This window comes from Podarcis liolepis, assembly GCF_965112155.1.
Source record: "Podarcis liolepis genome assembly, chromosome: 7".
NCBI lineage: Eukaryota > Metazoa > Chordata > Lepidosauria > Squamata > Lacertidae > Podarcis > Podarcis liolepis.
This window is the reverse complement of record NC_139561.1, coordinates 21,589,014-21,613,996: the sequence shown is the minus strand read 5'-3', so window position 1 is coordinate 21,613,996 and position 24,983 is coordinate 21,589,014. Positions and strand designations below refer to the sequence as shown.

The following is a 24,983-nucleotide window of genomic DNA, read 5'->3' as shown; positions in this document are numbered from 1 at the left end:
TTGTAATAATAATAATAATAATAATAGAGGGTGCATAATGAGTGGGATCAAGCTGGCAAAGAGATGTGGCTAATAAAATGGGCCCACTCCCCTCAGCCCTTAAATCTTGTGATTCAGGGATAGCAACATTGGCCAACCTTAAAGGGTGAGGGTTCAGCAACGTAGAGTATGCAGAGAGGTTTGGACATCTGAAAGCCCTGAATCGCCGTCATGTATGATTGCTGTTAAAAGGAAGGATCAGTCATGGTGGTATTGATCATTTACTTTTAGGGTTTGTTATTACAGTGGTACCTCGGGTTACATACGCTTCAGGTTACAGACTCTGCTAACCCAGAAATATTACCTTGGGTTAAGAACTTTGCTTCAGGATGAGAACAGAAATCATGCTCCGGCAGCGTGGCGGCAGTAGGAGGCCCCATTAGCTAAAGTGGTGCTTCAGGTTAAGAATAGTTTCAGGTTAAGAACGGACCTCCGGAACGAATTAAGTACGTAACCAGAGGTACCACTGTACATTAATAGGTTGCATCTTCCTTCAAGGAACTAAAGATGGTGGACAGCGTTCTCCCTCCTCCCCATTTTTATCCACATAGCAGCCTTGTGAGGTAGGTCAGGCGGAGAGACAATGAGTTGTTTCCAAGTAAATCTTACTCAGAGTAGACCTAATGGATTTGTGGGCCCTAAGTGAGGGCTTCTCCACACTTACACTCGTCCTGTGACTAGAAAGCACAGGTGCTTTTGTTTTGTTTTGTGAAATTGTTTTTATTTGATTTTACAGATAGAAATTTATAACAAAACCAAATACATATCCATACAGAGAGATTTCTCTGACTTTCGAGACACTCCCCCCGTCCCCCCCATCGGTCCTACTGTCAATGTTTTCAACTGCATATTATTTCATAGTCTATATTTTATATCTATCCATATTGTCCATAGTATTTGTTCCATTACAAGTGAGATTAAAACCCTGCAAATGTTTTCATCTGCTTACAATGGTCTCCTAAATAAATTATAAAATTTCCCCATTCTTTCTTGAAGTTTTTGTCTTCTCGGTTCCTGAGCTTTCCGGTCAGTTTTGCCATTTCGGCGTAGTCTAACAGCTTGGTTTGCCATTCCTCTCTGGTAGGGAGTCTTCTTTCCATCTCTGGGCTAATAACATCTGTGCTGCTGTTGTCGTATACATGAAGAGTATTTTCTGTTCCTTTGGGTTGTCGGTACATACAATTCCTAACAATATTAGGAATTGTTTTGTTTTGGTTTTGGTTTTTGCAGTTCACTATTTTAGTTAGGGGAACTAAATGCAAACGAAAGCTTTTTACGATAAATCTCAGAGCATTCAATAGCTGGAAGCTGAGCTGATTCTTTCACTCAGAATTTCCCTCCGTGGCCCTGTCACCTTTTCATTTTAATGAAAAGACAGTACAGATTGCAGAGCTTTGAGTGGTTTCCCACTTGTTCCCTGCTTTCTAGACATGGGTCTGAGCAGTTTTTGCCGTGCTGCTTCCCCACTGAAAACCCAACTCTCATACCCTCCAACATTTCTCCAAAGAAAATAGGGACGTCCCATTCCATAATGATAATTTTACTATTTACACACCGTGCACATCTTACTGGGTTTCCCCAGCCACTCTGGGCAGCTTCCAACATATATAATACATTATATAATAAAACATTAAACATTAAAAAAATAAACCTTCCCTATACAGGATTGCCTTCAGATGGCTCAGGGGTCGGATAACTCCATACCCTCCAAAATTTCTCCAATGAAAATAGGGACATCCTAAGGAAAAGTGGGACATTTCGGGATCAAATCAGAAACCAGGATGGTTTCTCTAAATCAGGGATATCCCTAGAAAATAGGGACCTTTGGAGGGTCTGCCTTCTTAGCTCTAAATCAGAGAATACATCAATCCAGAGAAAACGTGACTGATGTTTTCTCCCATTTAGTGGTAAACGTTGGGTTTCCCCAGGGGAAAGTAGCAAGGCAAGCAGGGATTGTGACTGACCCCTTAGTCATGATTGCAATACCTTTCCATTCGATCAAGGATTAGCATAGGCTACAGACCACTGAAACTGGCAGACATAAGTTAGTGAGGTTCATTAATTTCAATGGGATCACTCTGAATTGAACAAGAATGGCTGCCACCTGGTGAAAATAACACAAAAGAGTCGCTTCCAAGTAAGTTCTACTCAGTGTAGGCCTACTGAAATGAATGGACCATAGTTAGCCATTCCCATTAACTTCAGTGGGTCTACTCTGAGTAGGGCTAGCATGGGATGCAATGCAAAAATGCACCGTGTTAGCGGAAATTGCTTGCGAAATAGAAAAAGTGTATTAGTCAAAACTCCATGCAGGAATGTGAAGAATATATACATATAAATATACATATACATACAAATATATGTGTGTGTTTTGATTCAAAATACGGTAGTACAAAGGGGGGAAAGTGCATCAGTCAACAGGTTCAAATCAGTTTCAGTATTACAAATATAGTCATAAAGTAACATCATATTTCAGGTAGCTCAGCCAGAAAGAGTGGCTGCTACTTTGCTGTTGTTATCAATTCTCTGCCCTTCACCCAGGCTGGGATATAACATTAAAACACAATACTAAAATCAGTTTAAAATGATTCACAATCATAGAAATAAGGTGCATCCTAAAATAATAATAGTAATAATAATAATAGTAATAATAGTAATAATAATAATTTATTTTTTTTAATAAAATATTTATTAAAGTTTTTAACAACAAAGATAAGATACAAGAAACAAAGAAATTCAAAGTAAAATTGTAAGAAAGAAATAAGACTAAAAAGAGTCAAAGTAAGAAATAGTAAAAGAAATTACAAATGTTCATAAAACATATTTTCATAATCTTTGGACTTCCTCGCATCCCCCTCCCCTGCGTTCTCAATCATGTAATTAAATACAGCAATTTGTTACCCTACTTCCAATCTTATTTTATAAATCTCAGATATTCAATTCAAACTTCAAATATTTTGGTCATAAAATAACCTGCTAATTTTGAACATAATATTTCTTCAAATTTCGCAATTTCCCTAAACATTGCCTATTCTCATATTTCTTACATTGAGTTTACTGCTGCCATGTTTCTCTCATTTATGCACACTCCTAACATTCATACAGTTTATAATGTTTCTGTAAATATTCTTTAAATTTTTTCCAGTCCTCTTCCACTGTCTCTTCTCCCAGGTCTCGGATTCTACCAGTCATTTCTGCCAATTCCATGTAGTCTATCAGTTGCATCTGCCATTCTTCCAGAGTGGGCAAATCCTGTGTCTTCCAGTACTTTGCGATGAGTATTCTTGCTGCTGTTGTTGCGTACATAAAGAAAGTTCTATCCTTCTTTAACACCCCTTGGTCCACAATGCCCAGAAGGAAGGCCTCTGGTTTCTTAAGGAAGGTATACTTAAATACCTTTTTTAATTCATTGTAGATCATTTCCCAGAAAGCCTTAACCCTTGGGCATGTCCACAAGAGGTGAAAGAATGTTCCTTCAGCTTCCTTACATTTCCAACATTTGTTATCAGGCAGGTGATATATTTTTGCCAGCTTGACTGGGGTCATGTACCACCTGTATATCATTTTCATAATGTTTTCTTTCAAGTCATTACATGCCATGAACCTCACTCCGGTGGTCCATAACTTTTCCCAGTCTGCAAACATAATATTATACCCAATGTTTTGTGCCCATTTTATCATAGCTGATTTGACAGTTTCATCCTGCGTGTTCCATTTCAACAGCAAGTTATACATTTTTGAAAGTACCTTTGTCTTAGATTCTAACAGTTCTGTTTCTAATTTCGATTTTTCCACCTGGAAGCCTATTTTTTTATCCAAATTAAAGACCTCCCTAATCTGAGCATAATGTAGCCAGTCTCGCACTTTATCCTTTAGTTTCTCAAGGCTCTGCAATCTCCAAATATCACCTTCTTTTTCTATTATTTCCCAATATTTCAGCCAGTTGGCCTCCATATTGAGTCTTTTCGGGGCCTTGGCTTCCATTGGTGACAACCATCTAGGGGTCTTGTTTTCTAAAAGGTCTTTGTATTTAGCCCAGACATTGTACACAGCTTTCCTGACAATATGATTTTTAAAAGCCTTATGTAGGCCTACTGAAATGAATGGACCATAGTTAGCCATTCCCATTAACTTCAGTGGGTCTACTCTGAGTAGGGCTAGCATGGGATGCAATGCAAAAATGCACCGTGTTAGTGGAAATTGCTTGCGAAAAAGAAAAAGTGTATTAGTCAAAACTCCATGCAGGAATGTGAAGAATATATACATATAAATATACATATACATACAAATATATGTGTGTGTTTTGATTCAAAATACGGTAGTACAAAGGGGGGAAAGTGCATCAGTCAACAGGTTCAAATCAGTTTCAGTATTACAAATATAGTCATAAAATAACATCATATTTCAGGTAGCTCAGCCAGAAAGAGTGGCTGCTACTTTGCTGTTGTTATCAATTCTCTGCCCTTCACCCAGGGTGGGATATAACATTAAAACACAATACTAAAATCAGTTTAAAATGATTCACAATCATAGAAATAAGGTGCATCCTAAAATAATAATAATAATAATAATAATAATAATAATAATAATAATAATAATAATAATTTATGTATACCCCACCCATCTGGCTGGGCTTCCAGCAAAATATTAAAATACAGTAAAATACAGTAAAATATAAAATACAGTAAAAACGCACAAGTGTCAAAAGCCAGGGGGAAGAGGTGCATCTTCAGCAATATCTGGATGCTGTGTAAGGAAGGTGCCAAACACTCCTCCTTGGGGAGAGAGTGTCACAGTTTAGGGGCCACCCCAGGGAAGGCTCTGCTCCAGGCCATTCCCCCAACTCAAACTTCCTAGGGTGGAGGAACTACTAAGAAGATCCCTTCTGCCATCTCAGTACCCTTGAGAGTCTGTAGAGAAGAAGGCGGTCTTCTAGATATTTGGGGCTGAAGTCATTTAGGGCTTTAAACACCTATGTGAGCACCTTCAATTGCGCCCGGAAACGAACTGGCAGCCAGTGTGGTTGTTTTTAAAACAAGGAGATCAGAAAGGAACCCCCAGGCAGGGACCTGGCTGGTGCATTTGGGTTGACGCTTCTGAATCATCTTCATGGGCTGCCCCATGTAGAGCGTGTTGCAGCAATCCAGCCCAGAAGTTACCAGAGCACAGTGATGAGCTACAGAAAGTTGAGGCTCTTCTGAAGATGAGAGTTAAGAAATGAAATTGGTATAAAGCAATCCATACCAGAACGATCTTTGTGGTTTTCACCATGTATCACCCTACAACACTGGGTGGGCTTATCAGTCAAGACTAGACACCATAGACCTTACCATGTCTTCTGCAGGTAGTCCTTATCAGCGTTCTTTAAACAGAAGGCTATCTTCATGTGTGCCACCATTAGGAGATGATTTAACAACTTATACGGGATATATTTATAATGACCTCTAAATTGTGAACGGTCCTGAGATCTATGGGCAGAAGGTGATATACTAACACTAATACTAATACTAAAATACTAAATATAGAGTAAACCAGGCTCCATGCCAATATCTTTATGATATGAGGTCGGTTAGTACAGTCGTATCTGGGAAGTCAAACAGAATCCATTCCAGAAGTCCGTTCGACTTCTAAAACGTTCGGAAACCAAAGCACAGCTTCTGATTGGCTGAAGGAAGCTCCTGGGAACACAACCAGTTCAGTCGCACTGAGAGCAGAGCCTCAGGGTCGCCATTGGGGGAGCCACAACATATGCTAGAGAATTGAAGGTGAGAAGCAAGGGCACTGAATTTTGCCCAGGGCACTGCTGAAATCTGAGACCTCAAGGTCTCCTGCTGGTTTGTCCTACCCAGAGTAGACTCTTTGAAAACAATGGACATGACTAACTTCGGTCCACTTATTTCTGTGGGTTGACTCTCAGTGTAGCTTACTTGGATACTACTCAGTGTCTCTATATTTTGGCAGATGCTAGAGTTATCTTTTCTCGCTCTCGTCGTCAGAGATTATCTTCTCAAATGTGCTGAGAGATCGGCCGTCCGTCACTGGGGTTTCACGTTCACGACCGGATGCCATGTACACTGATGACACCGCTTTGCAAAGGAAGCGGCCCTCTCTGCGGTCACCGTCTCGTGCAGAGTCATCACACTTGGTTTCCAGGTACAGACCTAAAGATACGAAGCTGAGAACATTTAAGACGAGAAGATTTGGTTAAATGCAGCCTTAGCAAACGTCTCACTTCTGGGTACTTGGGGTTAAGAGAACATTGGCGTACCTGCGGCTTTCTGATTCTCTGATTCAGCAAAAGCAAAATGTCACAGATTATTCGGATCCATTTTTAGGCATCCACGTTCTGCATCAAGAATCGGGGAAGACACAGAAAATGAATTTGATAATTCAATTTTTGGGGGAAATGTTGAAACCATTCTCTGCTTTGGAGCAAGGAGATCAAGGGGAGAGGGAGAATTTCAGACCCGTGGATCAAAAGTATCCCACCGCAAGGCTCTCTGTCTGGCCCTTCGGACATTCCCACCCTTCTCGAGAGTTTCTGTCTGCCTGGAAAGGGCCCTTGACCTCTGATAATGCCTCTTGCAACGTAAAATATTACAATACAGTGGTCACAAACAAAATGGTGCATGGTGACAAAATGGGACTCACTCCTATAAGCATCAGCGATGGCCACCAACTTGGAGGCTCTATAAGGGGATTGGACAAGTTCGAGGAGGAGAAGGCTAGCAAAGGCTACTAGCTATCTTCTCCCTCCACTGCTGGAAGCAGTCTGCTTCTGAATACCAGTCTCTGGGAATCACAAGTGGGGAGAGCTGCTATTATGCTCAGGAAATACTTGTGGGCTTCCCACTTGGAAGTCAGGTTGGCCCCTGTGAGAGTAGGATGCAGCTGTAGATGGTACCACTGGCTTGGTCCTTCAGGGGGGTCAATTTTCAAAGAATCTTAGTATTGCTATCTTTTCCATTAAGAATAGATGTCTTGATCTGTGGATATGTTTGGCCAAATTTTGATCTTGAAAGGTGATCATTGCTCATACTGAGTAACCATCATAATGTAAGTACTCTATAGAAACAATATCATTTGGCTTTTCTCCTCCTGGCAACATATCATTCAGGATGTTCAGGAAATGTATTATGCGATCTATCTGTGAAAGGAAGTCCTTTGGTTGTGGCTAGTAAACAAATACAAGCTTTTGAGGGATTAGTATCAGGTTCCAACCTTTTTTCTGGATTGAACCTTGCCAGTCCTGTAGTATGTCACCATCAATATTGCGGGCCACATTCTCTTTAATACCCGTATTTCTAATTGGTTTCCTTCAGGGATCTCCTTATGTTCTTATGAGTAACAGCGAGAGAGGGTTGTTGTCTTCATGTCCTGCCTAAGGGTTTCCTGGAGCCTTCTGATTGGCCGCTGTGGGAAAGAGGATGTTGGACTATGATGCGCCAGAAATCACCACCACGACCACCATCTTATTTACACCCTTCCCACCTGGCTGGGTTTTCCCAGCCACTCTGGGCAGCTTCTACCACATGTGTTCTTTTTGTTGTTTAGTCGTTTAGTCGTGTCCGACTCTTCGTGACCCCATGGACCAGAGCACGCCAGGCACTCCTGTCTTCCACTGCCTCCCGCAGCTTGGTCAAACTCATGCTGGTAGGAACATCCAACATTAAAAACTTCCCGGTACAGGGCTGCCTTCAGACATCTTCTAAAAGTTGTGTAGTTCTTTATCTCCTTGACATCTGGTAGGAGGGCGTTCCACAAGGAGGGCACCACTACCGAGAAGGCCCCCTACCTGGTTCCCTGTAACCTCACTTCTTGCAGGGAGGGAACCGCCAGAAGACTCTCGGAGGTGGGCCTCGGTGTTTGGGCTGAACGATGGGCATGGAGATGCTCCTTCAGGTATACTGGGCCGAGGCCGTTTAGGGCTCCAAACAGGAGTTCCAAATCATTATTATTGAAAATGTGCACAGGGAGTGCAAGTGCAAGACAATGGAGGGAACTGTAGAGGGCATAGCATGGGGGGGGCAGAGGGGCCATAGCCCCAGGTGCACGATTTTAGGGGAAGCGAGCCAGGCACCCCACCCCCACCGGGATCCCCGTCCTGCCCTGCCTGCTGCTGGGGGGTCTCTGGGCCCTAGAGGCTGGCCTGACCTCACCATCGTGCCCCCGGCCCCCTCACTGAATGGCCGCTTGGCCAGTGTGGGGATTGAACCTGGGATTGTCTGCATGCAAGGCAGATACCTTGCCAGTGTACCTCTAAGACGCAGGAACCTGTCTTTTATCAAGTCTGAACCTTAGTTGTCAACTTTCAGATTTGAAAAGAAGGGATCAGCAGCCTCACCTGTCCTGGGGACAGTCTACAGGATATCTAACAATCCGGGATAGCAGCGGGAAGCAGCGGGAAGCGGCGCTGGAATAAGGGAATTTCCCACAAAAAAGGGAAGGTTGACAGCTATGGTCCAAATGCCAGTCCACTTGGGTCAATATTGCCCAGACAGCTGGCAGCAGTCTCTCACAGACAAGTCGGGACGGAGACCTTCTGACCACAAAGCAGATGTTCTACCGCTGAGCCACAGGCGACGAGCAGAGAAAGGTGATGGGACTCGTGTGGTTTTCAGTGTAGTTTCTAGGTAACATTTTGCAGAGAAAGAGGGAGGGAGGGAGATAAATCATGAGAAGTCTTTTGCTCCCTCTTCACCTTCTCAACATGAATCTTCACCTGCTTGGCCTTTTGTGTTGACATTTTGAGATACCTGCAGAGACGCCAGGGTGCCTTTCTGACGAAAGGGCCACCCCATTCCCTGACTTCTGCAGACAAGCAGTCTCTGACGTCTCTCCCCCACGGCACAGGTGATGAGAATGACATCTAAACTTCAATGCACGGGGCTTCCTCAGCGAGGAATGACAGCACAGAGTCCATGCGCTGACATTTCTGGAGTCAACTCCCAAGGCTGGTGGTTAGTTTGACGTCAAGTTGAGTAAATTCTTACCTTCTGGGCCTGCACGGTTTCTTTCCCTTTCCCCCGCCTCTCTCACAAGTAGAGAGCTCAGTGTCTGATGGAGCCCTTGTCACATAAACCACACACTTGGGGGTTTTCTACAGGAAATGTCAGCAACACTAGTGAGCACTAGCTGGGAGCCAGTGTGCCTTATTTTTGCTGCCCTATGTGGATTAAAACCCTCACACACACACACACACCCTTCTCAGTTCTTACTGTACGCTGAGCAATATTTATTTGTCTGTATTAAATTTCTTCTCCAGCCTTCCTCCTAAAGGAGCAAAAATCAAAATGTTAAAAACAACGCAATTTCAAAATAACATTTTGAAAACAACTAAAAGCCATCTTATTTATTTTTTATAAAGAACATCTAAAATCATTTCAAAACAGTCATATATGCTCCCGGTTGCTAATTTCAAGGTTGCTATGGCCAGGCTCTATCAGCCATACAATGCCCAGGGGAACAGGAAAGTCTGTCAGTTTAGCCCCATGTGGGGCAAAATACTCCTGCATTTGCAGGGGGGTTGGACTAGATCAGGCATGGCCAAACTTAACCTTCCAGATGTTTTGGGACTACAATTCCCATCATCCCTGACCACTATCCTGTTAGCCAAGGATGATGGGAGTTGTAGTCCCAAAACATCTGGAGGGCCAAGTTTGGCCATGCCCGGACTAGATGGTCCCTTGTGGTCTAAGGTTACCAGATTCTTTCCAAAGAATTCGGGATATCTTCTCTTCTGTGGTCTCCTGTCGCATGGTCTCCCTCTGGGCCCCAGCCTGCTCTCTTGGAGTGCTATCCACTGTGGAGTAGACTTGGGTCAGGCATGGGCTCGGCTGCATGTCCTTGCCCTCCCAGTGGTCTCCTACCTCTCCTTCTCAGCAGCGGCGGCGGCAGCAACACACTAAGTTTGGGGCTCCCCTCTTTTTTCTCCTTCCTCTTTCTCTCTCTTCCTTCTCCTTCTCCTCTCCTCCTTCTCCCTGCGTCGGCTCCGGGGTTTTCCTGGCTCCGGATCACCGCTGAGCAGTCAGCTGGGTGGCCAGACGCTCTCACTCCCGGCTCGATTTGGGTCGTGGCCGGGGGGGGGGGATCAGTGGCTCCCCCAGTTGACACGCCAGGTGCCCCCGGTTCCCTCTTGGCAGTGGTGGCGGCAGCACCAGTCTGGTAGCGCAGTTAGCTCTGGCTGGCTTCAGGAGCTGGCCACTGCTGTGGCGCCTGCCATTTTGCCTCGCCAGAAGTCCCCATACGATGTGTCTTGTACCGTTGAACCAATCACACAATATTCATTCCCTACTAATAAACCTACAACACTTAAAATATAAATCTGGGGACATTAAATGAAATCCGGGGACAGATTTTGTCCGGGCACAGATTTGTAAATCTGGGGACTGTCCCCGGGAAACAGGGATGTCTGGTAACCATATTGTGGTCCCTTCCTACTCTACAGTTCTAGGATTCTCTGATCTTGGAAGTTTATAATGACCAGCCATCTTGTAGTTCTGTGCGCACAAAAGTTCTTAAAGTCACGACTCATGGCCACATCTCACCATTTGGCAGTGAAATGATGTGTGTGACAACGGCAAATCTCAGTCCCTAGCTGGTACGTGAACAAAAAGTGCTTTAATATTAAGATTCTTATTTCTGATAAACTCATTGACCGCAGAGCAGTATGTGGATCAGCTCACCTAACTAAGCAGCTCTGGGTTTGAGAAGAAACTTTGAATCAATTACCTCTACTGTTTTTTATCACAAACGTTTGATGCGGTGGTGGTTGCCCCTTCCAGATCTAGCCCCCTCCCCCTTTGACTCATAGGATCATAGGGCTAGAAAAAGATAATGGAGGTCACCCAGTACAACCCCACCCCAGTCTTTGCAAGATCTGCAACACAGGAGGCAGCCACAAGCATCTCTGGCTGCTGAAATGCCTCCAACAAAGGGGAGCCCAGGACACCTTGAGGCTTGAACAGAATAGAACTTATCATTTGGGAGTTCCTCTTCAGGTTTGGGCCAATTCTGCTTTGAGCGGACCAATAGCTGGACCAATGGTCAATAAGGCGGTTTCTGTTTGTGCTGTAGAGGGAAGTAGTGAGGGACAGCTGGGGCTCATCAAACCTGGTGTTAAAACCAGGAACGGGGAGAGGGGACAGTTAAATGACTTTCCCGAATTCCCAAGTCCCCACCACAGCCTCTAACTAAGGCCAGGACAATGACCGTTGACACAGCACCATACACACACAACAGCAAAGATCAGAAAACTGTAGCAATCAGAGCCCGGTTGAGGTTTGATGAGGCCCTAAGCTGCTGAAGGTAATGGGGCCTTTATATGTCCAGCTGTCCTTTGTCAACAACAAATTATTGCAATTTTTTTGTTGTTGAATATATGCTATATGGTAATTTATGGACCTAGTAGGTATCTAAAGCCCATTTGCAACCAGTCCATGCAGAATGTAGGCACCCTGTATATAGAAATGAGCAAACCAATGATATTTTAGGGAGGAGGCGGGGCCCATTACTTACGTCATAGGAGCCTACACAACACAAAACACTGTTGCTGTAGGTAGGTTTTATTTTATTTGTTTTTCATCTTATATTTTGGAAATGCACATTCAGTTTTTCCCCCTTTAAATGTTTTGGGGGGCCCCAAGAGCGTGGGCTCTAAGCTGTAGCTTGTTTAGCTTATACATAAATCTGGCACTGGTAGCAATAAGTGGATACCATGTACTGTACTGTTTCCCCCTGACTATCCAATATTGTTGTTGTTTAGTCGTTTAGTTGTGTCCGACTCTTTGTGACCCCATGGACCAGAGCACGCCAGGCACTCCTGTCTTCCACTGCCTCCCGCAGTTTGGTCAAACTCATGCTGGTAGCTTCGAGAACACTATCCAACCATCTCATCCTCTGTCGGCCCCTTCTCCTTGTGCCCTCCATCTTTCCCAACATCAGGGTCTTTTCCAGGGAGTCTTCTCTTCTCATGAGGTGGCCAAAGTATTGGAGCCTCAGCTTCAGGATCTGTCCTTCCAGTGAGCACTCAGGGCTGATTTCCTTCAGAATGGATAGGTTTGATCTTCTTGCAGTCCATGGGACTCTCAAGAGTCTCCTCCAGCACCATAATTCAAAATCTATCCAATATAGAATCAAATAATTGCCAAAATTCAACAGTTTGACCCATTTCCTTGGTTCCAATGGCTAATGACTCCTCTGGAAGAGGGGGGTCCAGGGCTTCCCCTGCCTCCATAATCCCTGATACATAGAGTCACATACACCTCCCCGCTCCCCAGGGAGTAGGAAAAAGATAACAATGGACCAGGCAACTATCCCTTGATGGAGTTTGCTGAAGTCAGGTATTCACAAAGCCCATCTTCAGGAAAACCCAGAGGGCAATGATTGATGTAATTAGTTTTATTGTTCTCTTGGTGGGTACTTAGAAGGTGTTCAGGAAATGAATCTGGCTCATGTTACTGTGCAAGATTCCCTCCTTCTTAGTGACTTGTTGGTGATGTATCGATGATGTATCTGGAAATGTATTATGGGAAGGGGGGTGGGAAGGTCTTAAAAGTCCATGCAACCCCATGCCCAGGGTTCCTACTCTTTGTGTGTTTGAACCTTGTTGCAACAAATAAAGATCAGGTCTACTGACCGGTGTTTGCTTCTTTAACTTGGCTGGAGATTTCTTCTTTTGCTGACCAGGAGAGACCCGTGGGGGGTGGCACCTCGATGAGCTGGGCAGTGGAGTAAACCTGCACCCCGGATTTTTCCATAGCACTGGGAATGTACCCCATGTAGGAAAAGCAAAACTCTAATCATAAACGTCTGCTGTCTTATGAGATGCCTACCTTGTCACTGAGCACAAATGAGTCGAAATGGCGGCCAAAAGAAATCACCCATGTCTAGTTGTGATCAGTTTCATCTGGGGAAAACTTCCTTGAAAAATCTATCTGGCATTACAAATGGCAAAAGTGTAACAGAGGCGGTCCCAGACACTGCGCTGGCTTCAGAATTTTCCCAGATAACATGCTCAAAAGCTTAGTTTGCAGATCCATATCTATTAATAATAAGATAAATCCATGCTGTCGACGAAAAGAGGAGCAAGATATTCACCTCCCTCTAGAAAAATTTTTCCCAAATTGATAAATGACCACGGAAAGAGGCATGACAGGAACCTTTTTTTCATATTGAGGGCCACATTTCCTCAAAGATAATTTTCTGGGGGCCGCATGCCAGTAGCAGATGGGGACAGAGGCAAAAGTGAGTGAAGCAATGGATAGGAACATAAGAGAGCTGCCTTAACCTGAGCCAGACCAGTGGTCCACCTAGCTCAGAACTGCCTACACTGACTGGCAGCAGCTGTCTGGGGTTTCAGATAGGGGGCATCTCCCAGCCCTGTCTGGAGATGCTGGGGATTGAACCTTCTGCATGCAAAGCAGATGCTCTGTCCTTGAGACACAGAAACTTAAGAACCCTCCTTAGACTGGATCTGACGGTTGGCTCATCTCTCTCAGTATAGTCTACACTGACTGGCAGCAACTCTTCAGGGTCTTTCCCAGCCCGACCTGAAGATGCAGGGAATTGAATTTGGGACTTCCTGCATGCAAAGCAGATACTCTACTCCCGAGGCGCAGAGCTTCCTCCCTCAAAACATCAGAATTTCCCCGTGGTTCCAGGACCATTCAAGCAGAGTTCCCTGCCTTCGCTCGGCTGCCTTTCCTAGCCATGACTCGTTGGTGTTGCCCCTCCTGTGCTGACTTTCAGTAAACATCTCCTGCTGAAGACCCACGGAGGCAGGAAAGCGGCGCTGAGCATCTGAGACACGCCACTGAGTTCATCAGTCACTGTTTCCCAAACTTGGGTCTCCAGCTGTTTTTGGACTACAATTCCCATCATCCTTGACCACTGGTCCTTATAGCTAGGGATGATGGGAGTTGTAGTCCCCCCAAAAAACCACTGGAGACCCAAGTTTGGGAAACACTAGATCAGAGGATTGTTGTCCTTTATTAGGCTACAGCTGCCTTTTTCTGTATCGCTCGAATGATGCCTGCCACTCTTTGAACGTAAGGACGTTCTGAAGCAGGATCAGGCCAAAAGGCTCATCTCGTCCAGCAACCTCACAGCAGCCAACTGGATGCTTCTGAATAATAATAATAATAATAATAATAATAATAATAATAATAATAATTTATTTATACCCCGCCCATCTGACTGAGTTTCCCCAGCCACTCTGGGCGGCTTCCAATCAAGTGTTAAAAACAATACAGCATTAAATCTTAAAAACTTCCCTAAACAGGGCTGCCTTCAGATGTCTTTTAAAGAGAAGATAGCTGCTTATTTCCTTCACATCTGAAGGGAGGGCGTTCCACAGGGCGGGCGCCACTACTGAGAAGGCCCTCTGTCTGGTTCCCGGTAACCTCACTTCTCGCATTGAGGGAACCGCCAGAAGGCCCTCGGCGCTGGATCTCAGTGTCCGGACTGAACGATGGGGGTGGAGACACTCCTTCAGGGCCTGAGCTCAACAGCATCTCTCCCCACGTGATTTCTAGCAATTGGCTTTCAGAAGCATATTGAATCACTAGACCCGTTCAATAGTCTTCTCCACGTCTAATCCTGCTTTAAAGCCATTCAAATTGGGTGGCTGTCTCTTATCTCCTGTGTGCGAGAGTGCCGCAGTTTAGCTATGAGCTTTGTGAAGGACTCGTTGCCAGGAGAGAGAGAGAGAGAGAGAGAGCGCACTTCTTGCTGGGCTCAGATTCCCCCTCATGTCTCTCGCCTCAGTGCTTCCTGTTGAGAGTTGTGGTACGAGACGGCCATACGGACACACTATACAGGAAATGACATCGCTTTCGTTCCACAGAAAACACGTGGGCTGCTCTTTGCTACAAAAATGTGTCGAAAGAAGAGAGAGGGAGACAGAGGGGAAGAAGAGGTGAGAGACCTTAACAGGCACAGCGTTCCCAGCCAGTGCACCAGAGGGCTAGTTGTGGGAGAACTGTGAGCCTCCATCCCCAGCGGAAGAAGTGAAGAGGCGACTGAAGGAAATGGAAGCCAACTCTCACCCCAGATTAGACGGTCGCTGGCTTTGCTTTGCGATGCTCTGGCTGTGTGTGGAACTAGCACAATCCACCATTGATGGTCAACAGGAGGGGAGACCTTGTTGCTCGTCAACTCTTGCCGGTAAGTTTGGAACAGAGTTTTCATATTCCTTAGGGTTTGAGGTTTTGGACTGCCTGGGTTGATAGCTCTTTTCCAGGAGAGTTCATAGAACCATGGGATGTGGGTGGCGCTGTGGGTTAAACCACAGAGCCTGGGACTTGCCGATCAGAAGGTTGGCGGTTCGAATCCCCACGATGGGGTGAGCTCCCGTTGTTCGGTCCCTGCTCCTGCCAACCTAGCAGTTCAAAAGCAAGTAAAAGCACAAGTAGATAAATAGGTACCGCTCCGGTGGGAAGGTAAATGGTGTTTCCGTGTGCTGCTCTGGTTCGCCAGAAGTGGCTTTGTCATGATGGCCACATGACCTGTCTGCGGACAAATGCCGGCTCCCTCGGCCTATAGAGTGAGATGAGCGCACAACCCCAGAGTCGCTCTTGACTGGACCTAATGGTCAGGGGTCCCTTTACCTTTACCTAGAACGGGAAGCGTCATCTAGTCCAAGCCCCTGCAATGCTAAAGAATCTCTGACTGAGGTGGCACTCTGCATATGCTCCAAGGCCCTGTTGAATTTGAAGATTCTGAGGCTAGCTATTCTCGGAAGTAAAAGCCTAGCATTCTCAGAGGCCTCACTTCAGTTGTCCCACTGCAGCGTAGGAACATAGGATGGTCCATTCAGCTCAGTACTGTCAACACTGGGTGGCAGCAGCTCTTTGGGGTACCAGGCAGGGGGTCTTTCCCAGTAGAAATGTATGATCTTTACCCAGGTAGTCCCCAAATTATTGACTCAGCCTTTCGTAGGAACATAAGAAAATGTTTAAACCAAGTCATGCTGTTGATCCATCCAGCTCAGTATTGTCTACACTGACTGGCAGCAGCTTTCCAGGGTTTGAGATGGGGTCTTTCCCAACCCTCCTTTGGGGACGTCAGGAACTGAACTGGGGACTTTCTGCATGCAAAGTTCGACCACTGAGTTCAGCCCTTCCTTTAAGATATAGGAACATAGGAAGTTGCCTTATACTGATCCATGCAGCTTAACATCACTGCTTTTGACTAGCAGGTATTATCCAGAGCTTCAGACAGGTTGTATCTCCCAACCTTACCTGGAGTTGCGAGGGATCAAACCTGGGACCTTCTGCATGCAAAGCAGTTACACTCCTGCTGAGCTACAGCCCTTAAATGTCAAACTGACATTCTTAAGCTTAGGAAACCAGCAGATGACTTGTGAAAATTATTCCCACTCATTTTTCCTGTATCTTTTTAAAAACAACTGCAGGGGATCACCACTAATTTTCAACGTGAAGCTTAGGACATTGCCAGAGGTTTCAGCTAGGGGGTTCTTGTCTTGATACCTTGAAAATGAGTCTAATGGTTAGGAGGAAAGATACCATTGTGTTCGGAATGTGTCTCCCCATTTCCAAAGTCTCACCTCAGGGTTCAAGAGAACTATTGCATAACAAGCAACAGAAAGACCTCTTACATAAGACAGGCCAAGCGGTTCAGTGGTTAAACCAAAGTTCACTGAGATAATTTTATTTGTAATACTGAGAACTTCCTAAAAACTACACTTTGCCATAGCTGATATAATGTCCGGCTATTCTATCCATCTTACCTATTCTACCTTGTCTACCTATTTTATATATCCTGTTTTTCTATCTTTGCACAACTTAACTACCCTCTTCACCATAAATGTCAATCTATCTGTTCAATCTATTTCATCTCCCTTTCTATTCTGTCAAATGCATTATCTGTTATTTTACCTATCTTCCTATGCTATCCTTTATTTTCTATATTTGCAACTTACCAATCTTATCTATATTTTGTCTATTGACCCACATACTAGTTTCTACCTATAATTCCATAACTTTACAATCCCATGCCTATCTGTCTATCCGATCTGTTCCTATTGTTTCCTCTCTCTTTTTTCTCCATCTTTATAGAGCTTATCAGTCTTTTATATCCTTTTGTTTATTGACCTGTGTGTTAGTTTCGATTTTTTTTACCCAACTATCCTATCTACCATTTCTATATATCATTGTCAATCCAATAAATCTATTCTATCTACTTACAATATTCCAACCTGTCTTCTTATCAATCCCTTCTATTCTTTTGTTTATTGAACGGTGTGCATTTTCTATCCATCTCTATATAATTTAATCTTACTTGCCGTGTATATCAATCTAGCTATCCAATCTATTCTACCTAAACAGCCAATCTGTCTGCCACCCAATCCTGCTGCCTCCTTCTTTTCTATCTTTCCAGGTCTTATTTATCGTGACGGTGATCAGTTTATTACAAACTCTTCACCTTAAGGTCCCAGGGTGGGTTACAGCATTAAAAGCAACATTAGAACCATTTAAAACAACTAATATTATCTATCATTTCACTATTGAGCCATGTGGTGGTTTAAACATTTCCCATTGACCAAAACATTGAAACCGCATGAGCTGAAAATAAGAATTATACACTACCAACATGCCTAACTTTCAAGAGTCGGTGGAAGAAGAGTGGAAGAAATTTAAAGATTATTTACAGAAATATTGCAAAATTAATGAATGTTAGAATGATGTTTGATTGAAGTTAAGTGGTTTCTAGCTGTAATGATATAAAAGAATATGGAAAAAATGGATTTTTAAATAGGTAAAAAATTAATGTTATAATATATTAAGATTAAAGATCAGGATAATAAGGAGGGAAAGAAATTGCTGAATTAATTAATTGAATTGGAACACAAAAAAGGGAGGTATGAGGAGGTCAGGGAAACAAGGATATGAATGTAAGATATGGAAAGATTGATGTTTTATTTTTCCTTTTTTTCTTTTTTCTGTAAGTGTACTTTTTTATTCTGTATTTTTCTTGTATTTTTATTTTTGTCTTTTACTTTTGTATTTCTTGTTTTTATGTAATTTCTTTTTCTGAAACTTTAATAAATATTTTATATATATAAAAAAACAACATGCCTACCTAACTTTCTGCTAGACAAAAGGGGTACATCTGGCGCAGTTCTTGTTTGCCATAGACCACCATAGACCACTAGGTGTCCATTTGCAAGCCTAAGTGGCAGCAGTTAGTGCTGGGTTAGGCCATAATAATTTGGATTTGGGGCTGTTTCCAGGGGGCAGACTCATTTCAGTTGCCATACTGCTCCAATTGGTTGGTAGCCAGCATCTTTCCTCTTCTCCCAAGGGATGGGTGTGTCATGATCCATAGGGATGTCTTCCACTAAGAATGATGACCGAAACAAGAAGCGGCCAGTAGTTTGGCAAGGCTTCAGGACCACGGATAGCACCCCATAAGGCGAGACATGTCACCCAAGTCTTCTCAGCAAAGTCCTCAAGTAACCAGCTGAGGATTTATAGTAAGGCTAGGTAGTCATTAACTAGAATCCCCACCCTCTTAGTGCCCCTTCAGGCCAGTTAAGCGACCAGTGCCTTTTTCTGTAGCTGTTGGCTTCTTTGAGGCAATGGCGTTTCTGGCTCTGCTGGTCTTTGTTTGGGGTAATAATAATAATAATAATAATAATAATAATAATAATAATAATTATTTATTATTTATACCCCACCCATCTGGCTGATTTTCCCCAGCCACTCTGGGCAGCTTCCAATCAAGTGTTAAAAACAATACAGCATTAAATCTTAAAAACTTCCCTAAACAGGGCTGCCTTCAGATGTCTTTTAAAGATAAGATAGCTGCTTATTTCCTTCACATCTGAAGGGAGGGCGTTCCACAGGGCGGGTGCCACTACTGAGAAGACCCTCTGTCTGGTTCCCTGTAACCCCACTTCTCGCAATGAGGGATCCACCAGAAGGCCCTCGGTGCTGGATCTCAGTGTCTGGGCTGAACGATGGGGATGGAGACGCTCCTTCAGGTATACAGGACTGAGGCCGTTCAGGGCTTTAAAGGTCAGCACCAACACTTTGAATTGTGCTCGGAAATGTACTGGGAGCCAATGCAGATCTCTCAGGACCGGTGTTATGTGGTCCCGGCGGCCACTCCCAGTCACCAGTCTAGCTGCCGCATTCTGGATTAATTGCAGTTTCCGGGTCACCTTCAAAGGTAGCCCCACGTAGAGCGCATTGCAGTAGTCCAAGCGGGAGATTCTCTTGATCTCCCAAGGAGTCTGTGAACCAGTGATCAAAGGCTGTCAAGAGAGATGTCCCTGCAGGGTTCAGTGGGGAAGCAAGCTCTGGTGGCCACCAACCCACACGGCATGGGCAAGGGTGTGGATTCATAATCTCCTGAAAGCTGCAGTTGCTGGAGGACTCAGAGTCGAGCCACTGAAGTTAAAGAGCACACTGGAAAGTCAGAGTGGTTAGCATGTCAGAATAGGACCTGGGAGACTAGGGTTCAAATCCCCACTCAGCCATGGAGCTCACCACACGGCCTGGAGACAGCCAAAAGCTCTCAGCCTCACCTAATTCGCATAGTTATGAAGATTACATGAGGAGTGGGGAACAATGTACTCCTTGGAGAAAAAGGAAGGCTATAGCTGTAATAAATTAAATAACTTTGGTTAATTGATTTCAATGGAGCGCTGTATTTTTCTCCCAGGGCCTGGGCTAAACCACGGTGCCCATCATAGACTCAAAGGGGCAGCTGTAAAGAAATATGTATTTATAGTCCTCTTTCCTTGCTCACCTGGCTTGACCTGTGCTTTCTTCATCACCAGGAGTCCCTCCGAAATCCTGTGGCAAATGTGGTGGTGGGAAGTGCTGTAAGGACAAGCTATGCCATCAATGCCGGGCACTGCCAAGGTGTCCAGAAGGGCAGGAACTGAGATGTTCAGGTAACCCTTGAGTCAATCCCTTCTTGCTCTAAGTCACAGGACTTCCACCTTGGGTCCTCCACGTGTTGTGAGACTACAAGTCCCATCATCCCCAGCCAGGAGAGCCAAGGGTCAGGGATGATGGGAGTTGTAGTCTAACAGCGTATAGAAGACAAGACAGACAAGAGGTAAAACCTAGAAAGGTTGAGGGGTCTGGTCTGGCAGAATGTGTTGGGCTAGGGGTTGGAGCCTGTCAGAATGCGATAGAGTAGGGGGCGGAGCCTGGCAGGGTGTGGTGGATCTGAGGGCGGAGCCTGGAGGACTCTGCCAGGTTCTGAGCCTGAACAATAGGTGTGATTGACATCTAATGCCCTATAAAATATATTGTGGAAGGGGGAGAATTATTGGGTTGTCTTTGTTTTTATTTTTCATTATGTATTTTGTGGGGTTTTTATACTGTAATCTTAGGTTATGAACCACCCTGTGATCTATGTGTATAAGGCGGTATACAAATTTTATACATAATAATAAATATGTTCGACTAGGGTTTTTTTGGAACAGCGTACTGTATCGGCTTCTTTTAAAGTTCCGAATTGTTCTACCGTCTCACTCAATTTTATAGTTCGTCGCTTATTGAAAACTGTTTTGGAGTGCTTGTACAGAGATTTACTAAGCAAAAATAGAGAAAACGTTGCTTTGTTAGAAAGAGTAAAAGCACATCTAGGAGCTTCTCAGCAGTAAGTAACGACCTCCCCTCTTCCTTCTTCCAGGCACTATTGACTTCAGATATTTCTGCAGCCCATGCCCTAATGGAACTTTCTCTGATGCCAAAGGCAGCTGTTGCAGACCTTGGGCAAAGTAAGTCATTCTCTGCTTTGCAGCATAATAATAATAATGCTATTTTATTCTAGAAAGGGACGTAGGTGGCGCTGTGGGTTAAACCACAGAGCCTAGGACTTGCAGATCAGAAGGTCGGCGGTTCAAATCCCCGCGGCGGGGTAAGCGCCCGTTGCTCGGTCCCTGCTCCTGCCAACCTAGCAATTCGAAAGCACATTTAAGTGCAAGTAGATAAACAGGTACCACTCTGGCGGGAAGGTAAACGGCGTTTCCGTGCGCTGCTCTGGTTCGCCAGAAGCGACTTAGTCATGCTGGCCACATGACCCAGAAGCTGTACACCGCCTACCTCGGCTGATAAAGCGAGATGAGCGCCGCAACCCCAGAGTCGGTCACGACTGGACCTAATGGTCAGGGGTCCCTTTACCTTTTATTTTTATTATAAGAACATACCGAGAGAGACCATTGGTCCATCTAACTCAGTGTTGTCTACACTGACTGGCAGCAGCTCTCCAGGGATTCAGAGAGGAGACTCTCCAAGCCTGGAGACACAAGCAAAACCAATGCTCAACCACTAAGCTGTGGCACACCTTGAGAGCATCACCCATGTTCCAACCATCATTCTTTCCTTCCTTTGTAGCTGCAAGACGTTGGGGCTTCCAGTTCGACGACCAGGGAACACAACTCATAACGTGGAATGTGGCGACACGAGACCCGTCACCGTAGTTATGCAAACTGGTACGGTTCTGTTTTCTGGATCCAAAATGGGCCTAAAAGACCTACACATGGGAATCGCAGAGTTGTCTCCGATACAGTTCTACTCAAAGCAGACCTGTTGAAATGAATGAATGAATCTGTCTGTGGTGCCTGTTCGCTTCAGTGGGTCTACTCTGAGTACAGCTTGCACTGAATACAACACACAGGGAGAGCATGGACACAGCGGGACTGGATTCCAATTATGGCTGTTGCCAAATCTCACACACTTGGAGACACACCTTTTTGACGCGGCCCATGCAGGGGGTGAAAATGGGAGGGTGACCTGGGCATTATTCTGGGGACAGGAGCAAAGATGTCCACGAGGAGACACAGAGATCGGTGTTCCTGGGGCGCAGGAATGATGGTACCAGCTAGCAAGAGAGTTCTCTTGCAGGTGGCAGCAAATATTAAAGACACATTTCGGTGTTTGTTTTGTTTTATATATTTAAGTTCATAAATACGCTTCAATATCACAATGTATAACAGGTCTTCTTCTTCGTTGGCGATCACTCATAGCCGAGTAAGATTGTCTTCCATAAACATGGTTTTAACAGTGAGTCCGTAAGTGACTGTGGAGGCCAATTCTGGATCCACACGTCCTTCCACAGTGGGGACATTGGTTTCCGGGCAGGAGTTGATCACGGTGTGCATTTGCCAAGCGTGCCTTCCTCTTAGCACGTTTCTCCCTTGCATCCTGAATTCGAGTGTCTTCAAAGCCCATGACACCTTTGGTAAAGGCTGTCATCACTGCTTTATGTTAGTGCCTATCTGATAAAAAAACCTGAAAACGAAGGGGGAGAAAAAAGATATTGTTAAATAAAGAATGTCCTAGAAACAGATATCATTAATTCATCTTTTACAATATTATGAGCCCATTAATAACTGAGTAAAGAAGAGTATACAAAATAATACCTAACTTTTAAAAAGAAAAAAGGGGGGGATACCTTTAAACAAATAATTTTTCTCCTCTTTTATAAGAAGATTTAAATCTGTAGATACTCAAGAAAGAAAATAATGATATAGATTAATATGAGAAAAAACCAATGAAAAGATCAATGAAATGGAGGGTTAGAAAATATAAATTATGAACACAGATTAATTACAGATAAATTACCCTCTTAAAATGCTATGTAAGATTAAAGTAATTCCAAATTCTATAAATTAAACTCTCAACCCAATTAAACTCCAATTAAATCAGACAAAATGGATTAAATATATGAGAATGAATTATACGGAGGAGTGTTTTCTTCAGCTTCCTTTTTTCGAAAATCTAGTGCTTGTTTTTAAAGCCTGCTGCAGAGAGGAGGGAATTCTGCAGTGTCCTCACGCTAGGAATGAGGAACAAGCGGTCAGGTTCTGAGCTTATATAGGGCCTGGTGTGCTGGGATTGGCCCTTGGGAGGTCAGCTGATAGAATGCTCAGGTGGCTGGTATTGCAGCCTAGATGGCGCCCTTGAAGCCCATCTAGGGAGTTGGAGCTCAGCCAAAGTTCCGTCAACAGGTCTATGCAGCAGATTATTATTATTATTTAGCAGCCAGTCACTTTAATGTGTTTTTATTTATTTATTTGAATGGTGTTTTATGTTTGAGTACTCCCCGGGTGTTTTATGATATGGTGGTAAAATAATGCTCTTATAAATACATAAATCTATGCACATTAATTCTTTAGATTTCACAGTGACGACTATCTTGACCATTGTGACAGCAATGGGCCTCTCTCTTCTCATCCTGCTGACGTTCTGTTTAATCATCTGCGTATGGACACAGAAGAAGAAACTGCCCCTGGTGGAAGGTCAGTGTAGCTTTTTGACCCCCTTCTGGTGCCCACCCAGAGTTCCCTCCTAACCCAGCCATGGCGGTATCAGTCGAAAGCCTAGTGTCAAAGGGCAAGCCGGCAGTAAATCGCAGTGCTCAAAGTTGGCACTAATTAGCAAAAAGACGATCCTCACAGACTTGGCTGAGTGTCAGGCCTAATGAGCACAGCAGCTGGTCCCTGGGAGGTCTTACCCCATGAATCAGTTGCTGTGACCGAAAGCCCCCACCTCCCCACAACTAAGTCCCCTCCTTTCTAGGCCTCTCCCCCAAGTAATCAGAGACCGCGCCTGTTTGCAGCCTGCTGCTCCTCCACCCATTTCAGCCCTCTTCTGGATCTAGGAGACAAGCGGGGAGGGGAGCTTGTCACAGCAGAAGGGGGTGACACTTGCAGTTCTTCACCAGCCTGACTCATCTCTGCCTCTTGGCCTATCTTCCCCCTCTTCCTGTTTCAGCTTCTGCCTCTGATTCTGAACTTCTCTCTGCCACCGACTCTTCTAGCTCACTAAACCCTGTTACCTCTTCCAACACCTCCTCCTCCTCCCAATCGTCTTCCTCAGACCACTCATCATCACCCCACCACCAGTCCCCGGTCTCTGAGCCTTCTTCCCTTAGTGGGTCCCCAGCTGGTTCCCCACCACCACCATTCCTCTGCATCCATCAGGTCCATGACACCTGGACTATGCCAACTTCCAATAGGGTTGTGCTCTGGATCTGACCCAAGCCCGGATCCAGCGCCAAATCACCCTGCATTGAGCGGAGAGACAGCCCCAGTCAACTCAGGTTGGGTTGTGATCTGCCCCTGACAGAAGGTGGGCTGGTTATGAGGCAGAGGAGAAACAGAAGATGCAGGCAGTCTCTGCAGGGTCTGCTTTGGCAGGGCTTCCTTGCAGGGAATGTGCTATCAAAGCAGCACCCAGCAGGATTGAACCCAACACCTCCTTCTCCCTTCACCACAGGTTTAATTATTGCATGTCCTCATTTTTTGTGCCCATTCACCCATCCTTTCCTGGTTGGAGGGTACTCCACCTACCGCATGACGGTAAAATTTACATTCATTACTCCACCCACTTTGGCCTTTGGCCCCGCCCACCTCTGGGCCATGCCACATTTCCCAGGAAGGAACATGGTCCTCAGACATCCCTCCTTTACCATTGGTACCTTTGTCCTGCAGAGCCTGAATCCGTCCGCCCTTCAAACTTCCTAGGATCTCATCATGAAGACACCTGCAGTTGCCAGTTCCCAGAGGAAGAGCATGGGGAGAACATGGACAAATGGAAGGCCTCACAGATCTCTTTGGCCCATTGAAAGAACTTGGGGCGGATCCACAAGCACGTGCAAAACTCGCCCCGCCATATCTAGGCGGCTGAACTATATGAACGGCAGCTACTATCTTTGTTGTAGCATGATGGGGCTTTGGGCCCCTGAGATGTTTCCCTCTAGGTTGGCTCCTTCACTGCTACTAGCTGTCTCTGGATCAGATCACCTGCTCCACACCCTGTGACTATGAAAGCTTTCCTTGCTGGCTAGGGAAATCAGGTTACGAGGAAAGATCTCCAGGAGATGGCAATTCCAACCCCGCTTTCGCTATTCACCCATCCCCAGTTGCAACTGCTGGAAGAAGCCACCCACCTCACTTT

At 44.9% G+C, this 24,983-nt stretch overlaps 1 protein-coding gene and 1 long non-coding RNA gene across 2 annotated transcripts; one reads left to right on the top strand and one right to left on the bottom strand.

Moving 5' to 3' along the window:
• Window positions 1-14,869: 14,869 nt before the first annotated feature.
• TNFRSF18 (TNF receptor superfamily member 18) lies at window positions 14,870-24,651 on the top strand (the record flags this gene model as incomplete). Its single annotated transcript, XM_083513310.1, has 6 exons — window positions 14,870-15,204; window positions 19,847-19,963; window positions 20,713-20,800; window positions 21,417-21,514; window positions 23,201-23,323; window positions 24,518-24,651. The coding sequence occupies exons 1-6, from the start codon at window positions 15,069-15,071 to the stop codon at window positions 24,649-24,651; spliced, it is 696 nt and encodes a 231-aa protein (XP_083369436.1). The 5' UTR covers window positions 14,870-15,068.
• Window positions 21,963-24,610, bottom strand: LOC310711499. The gene is made up of 2 exons (XR_014528505.1): window positions 24,496-24,610; window positions 21,963-22,313 (listed from the first exon to the last, which is right to left on the bottom strand). It is a non-coding gene; the product is annotated as an uncharacterized lncRNA (long non-coding RNA).
• Window positions 24,652-24,983: the final 332 nt, after the last annotated feature.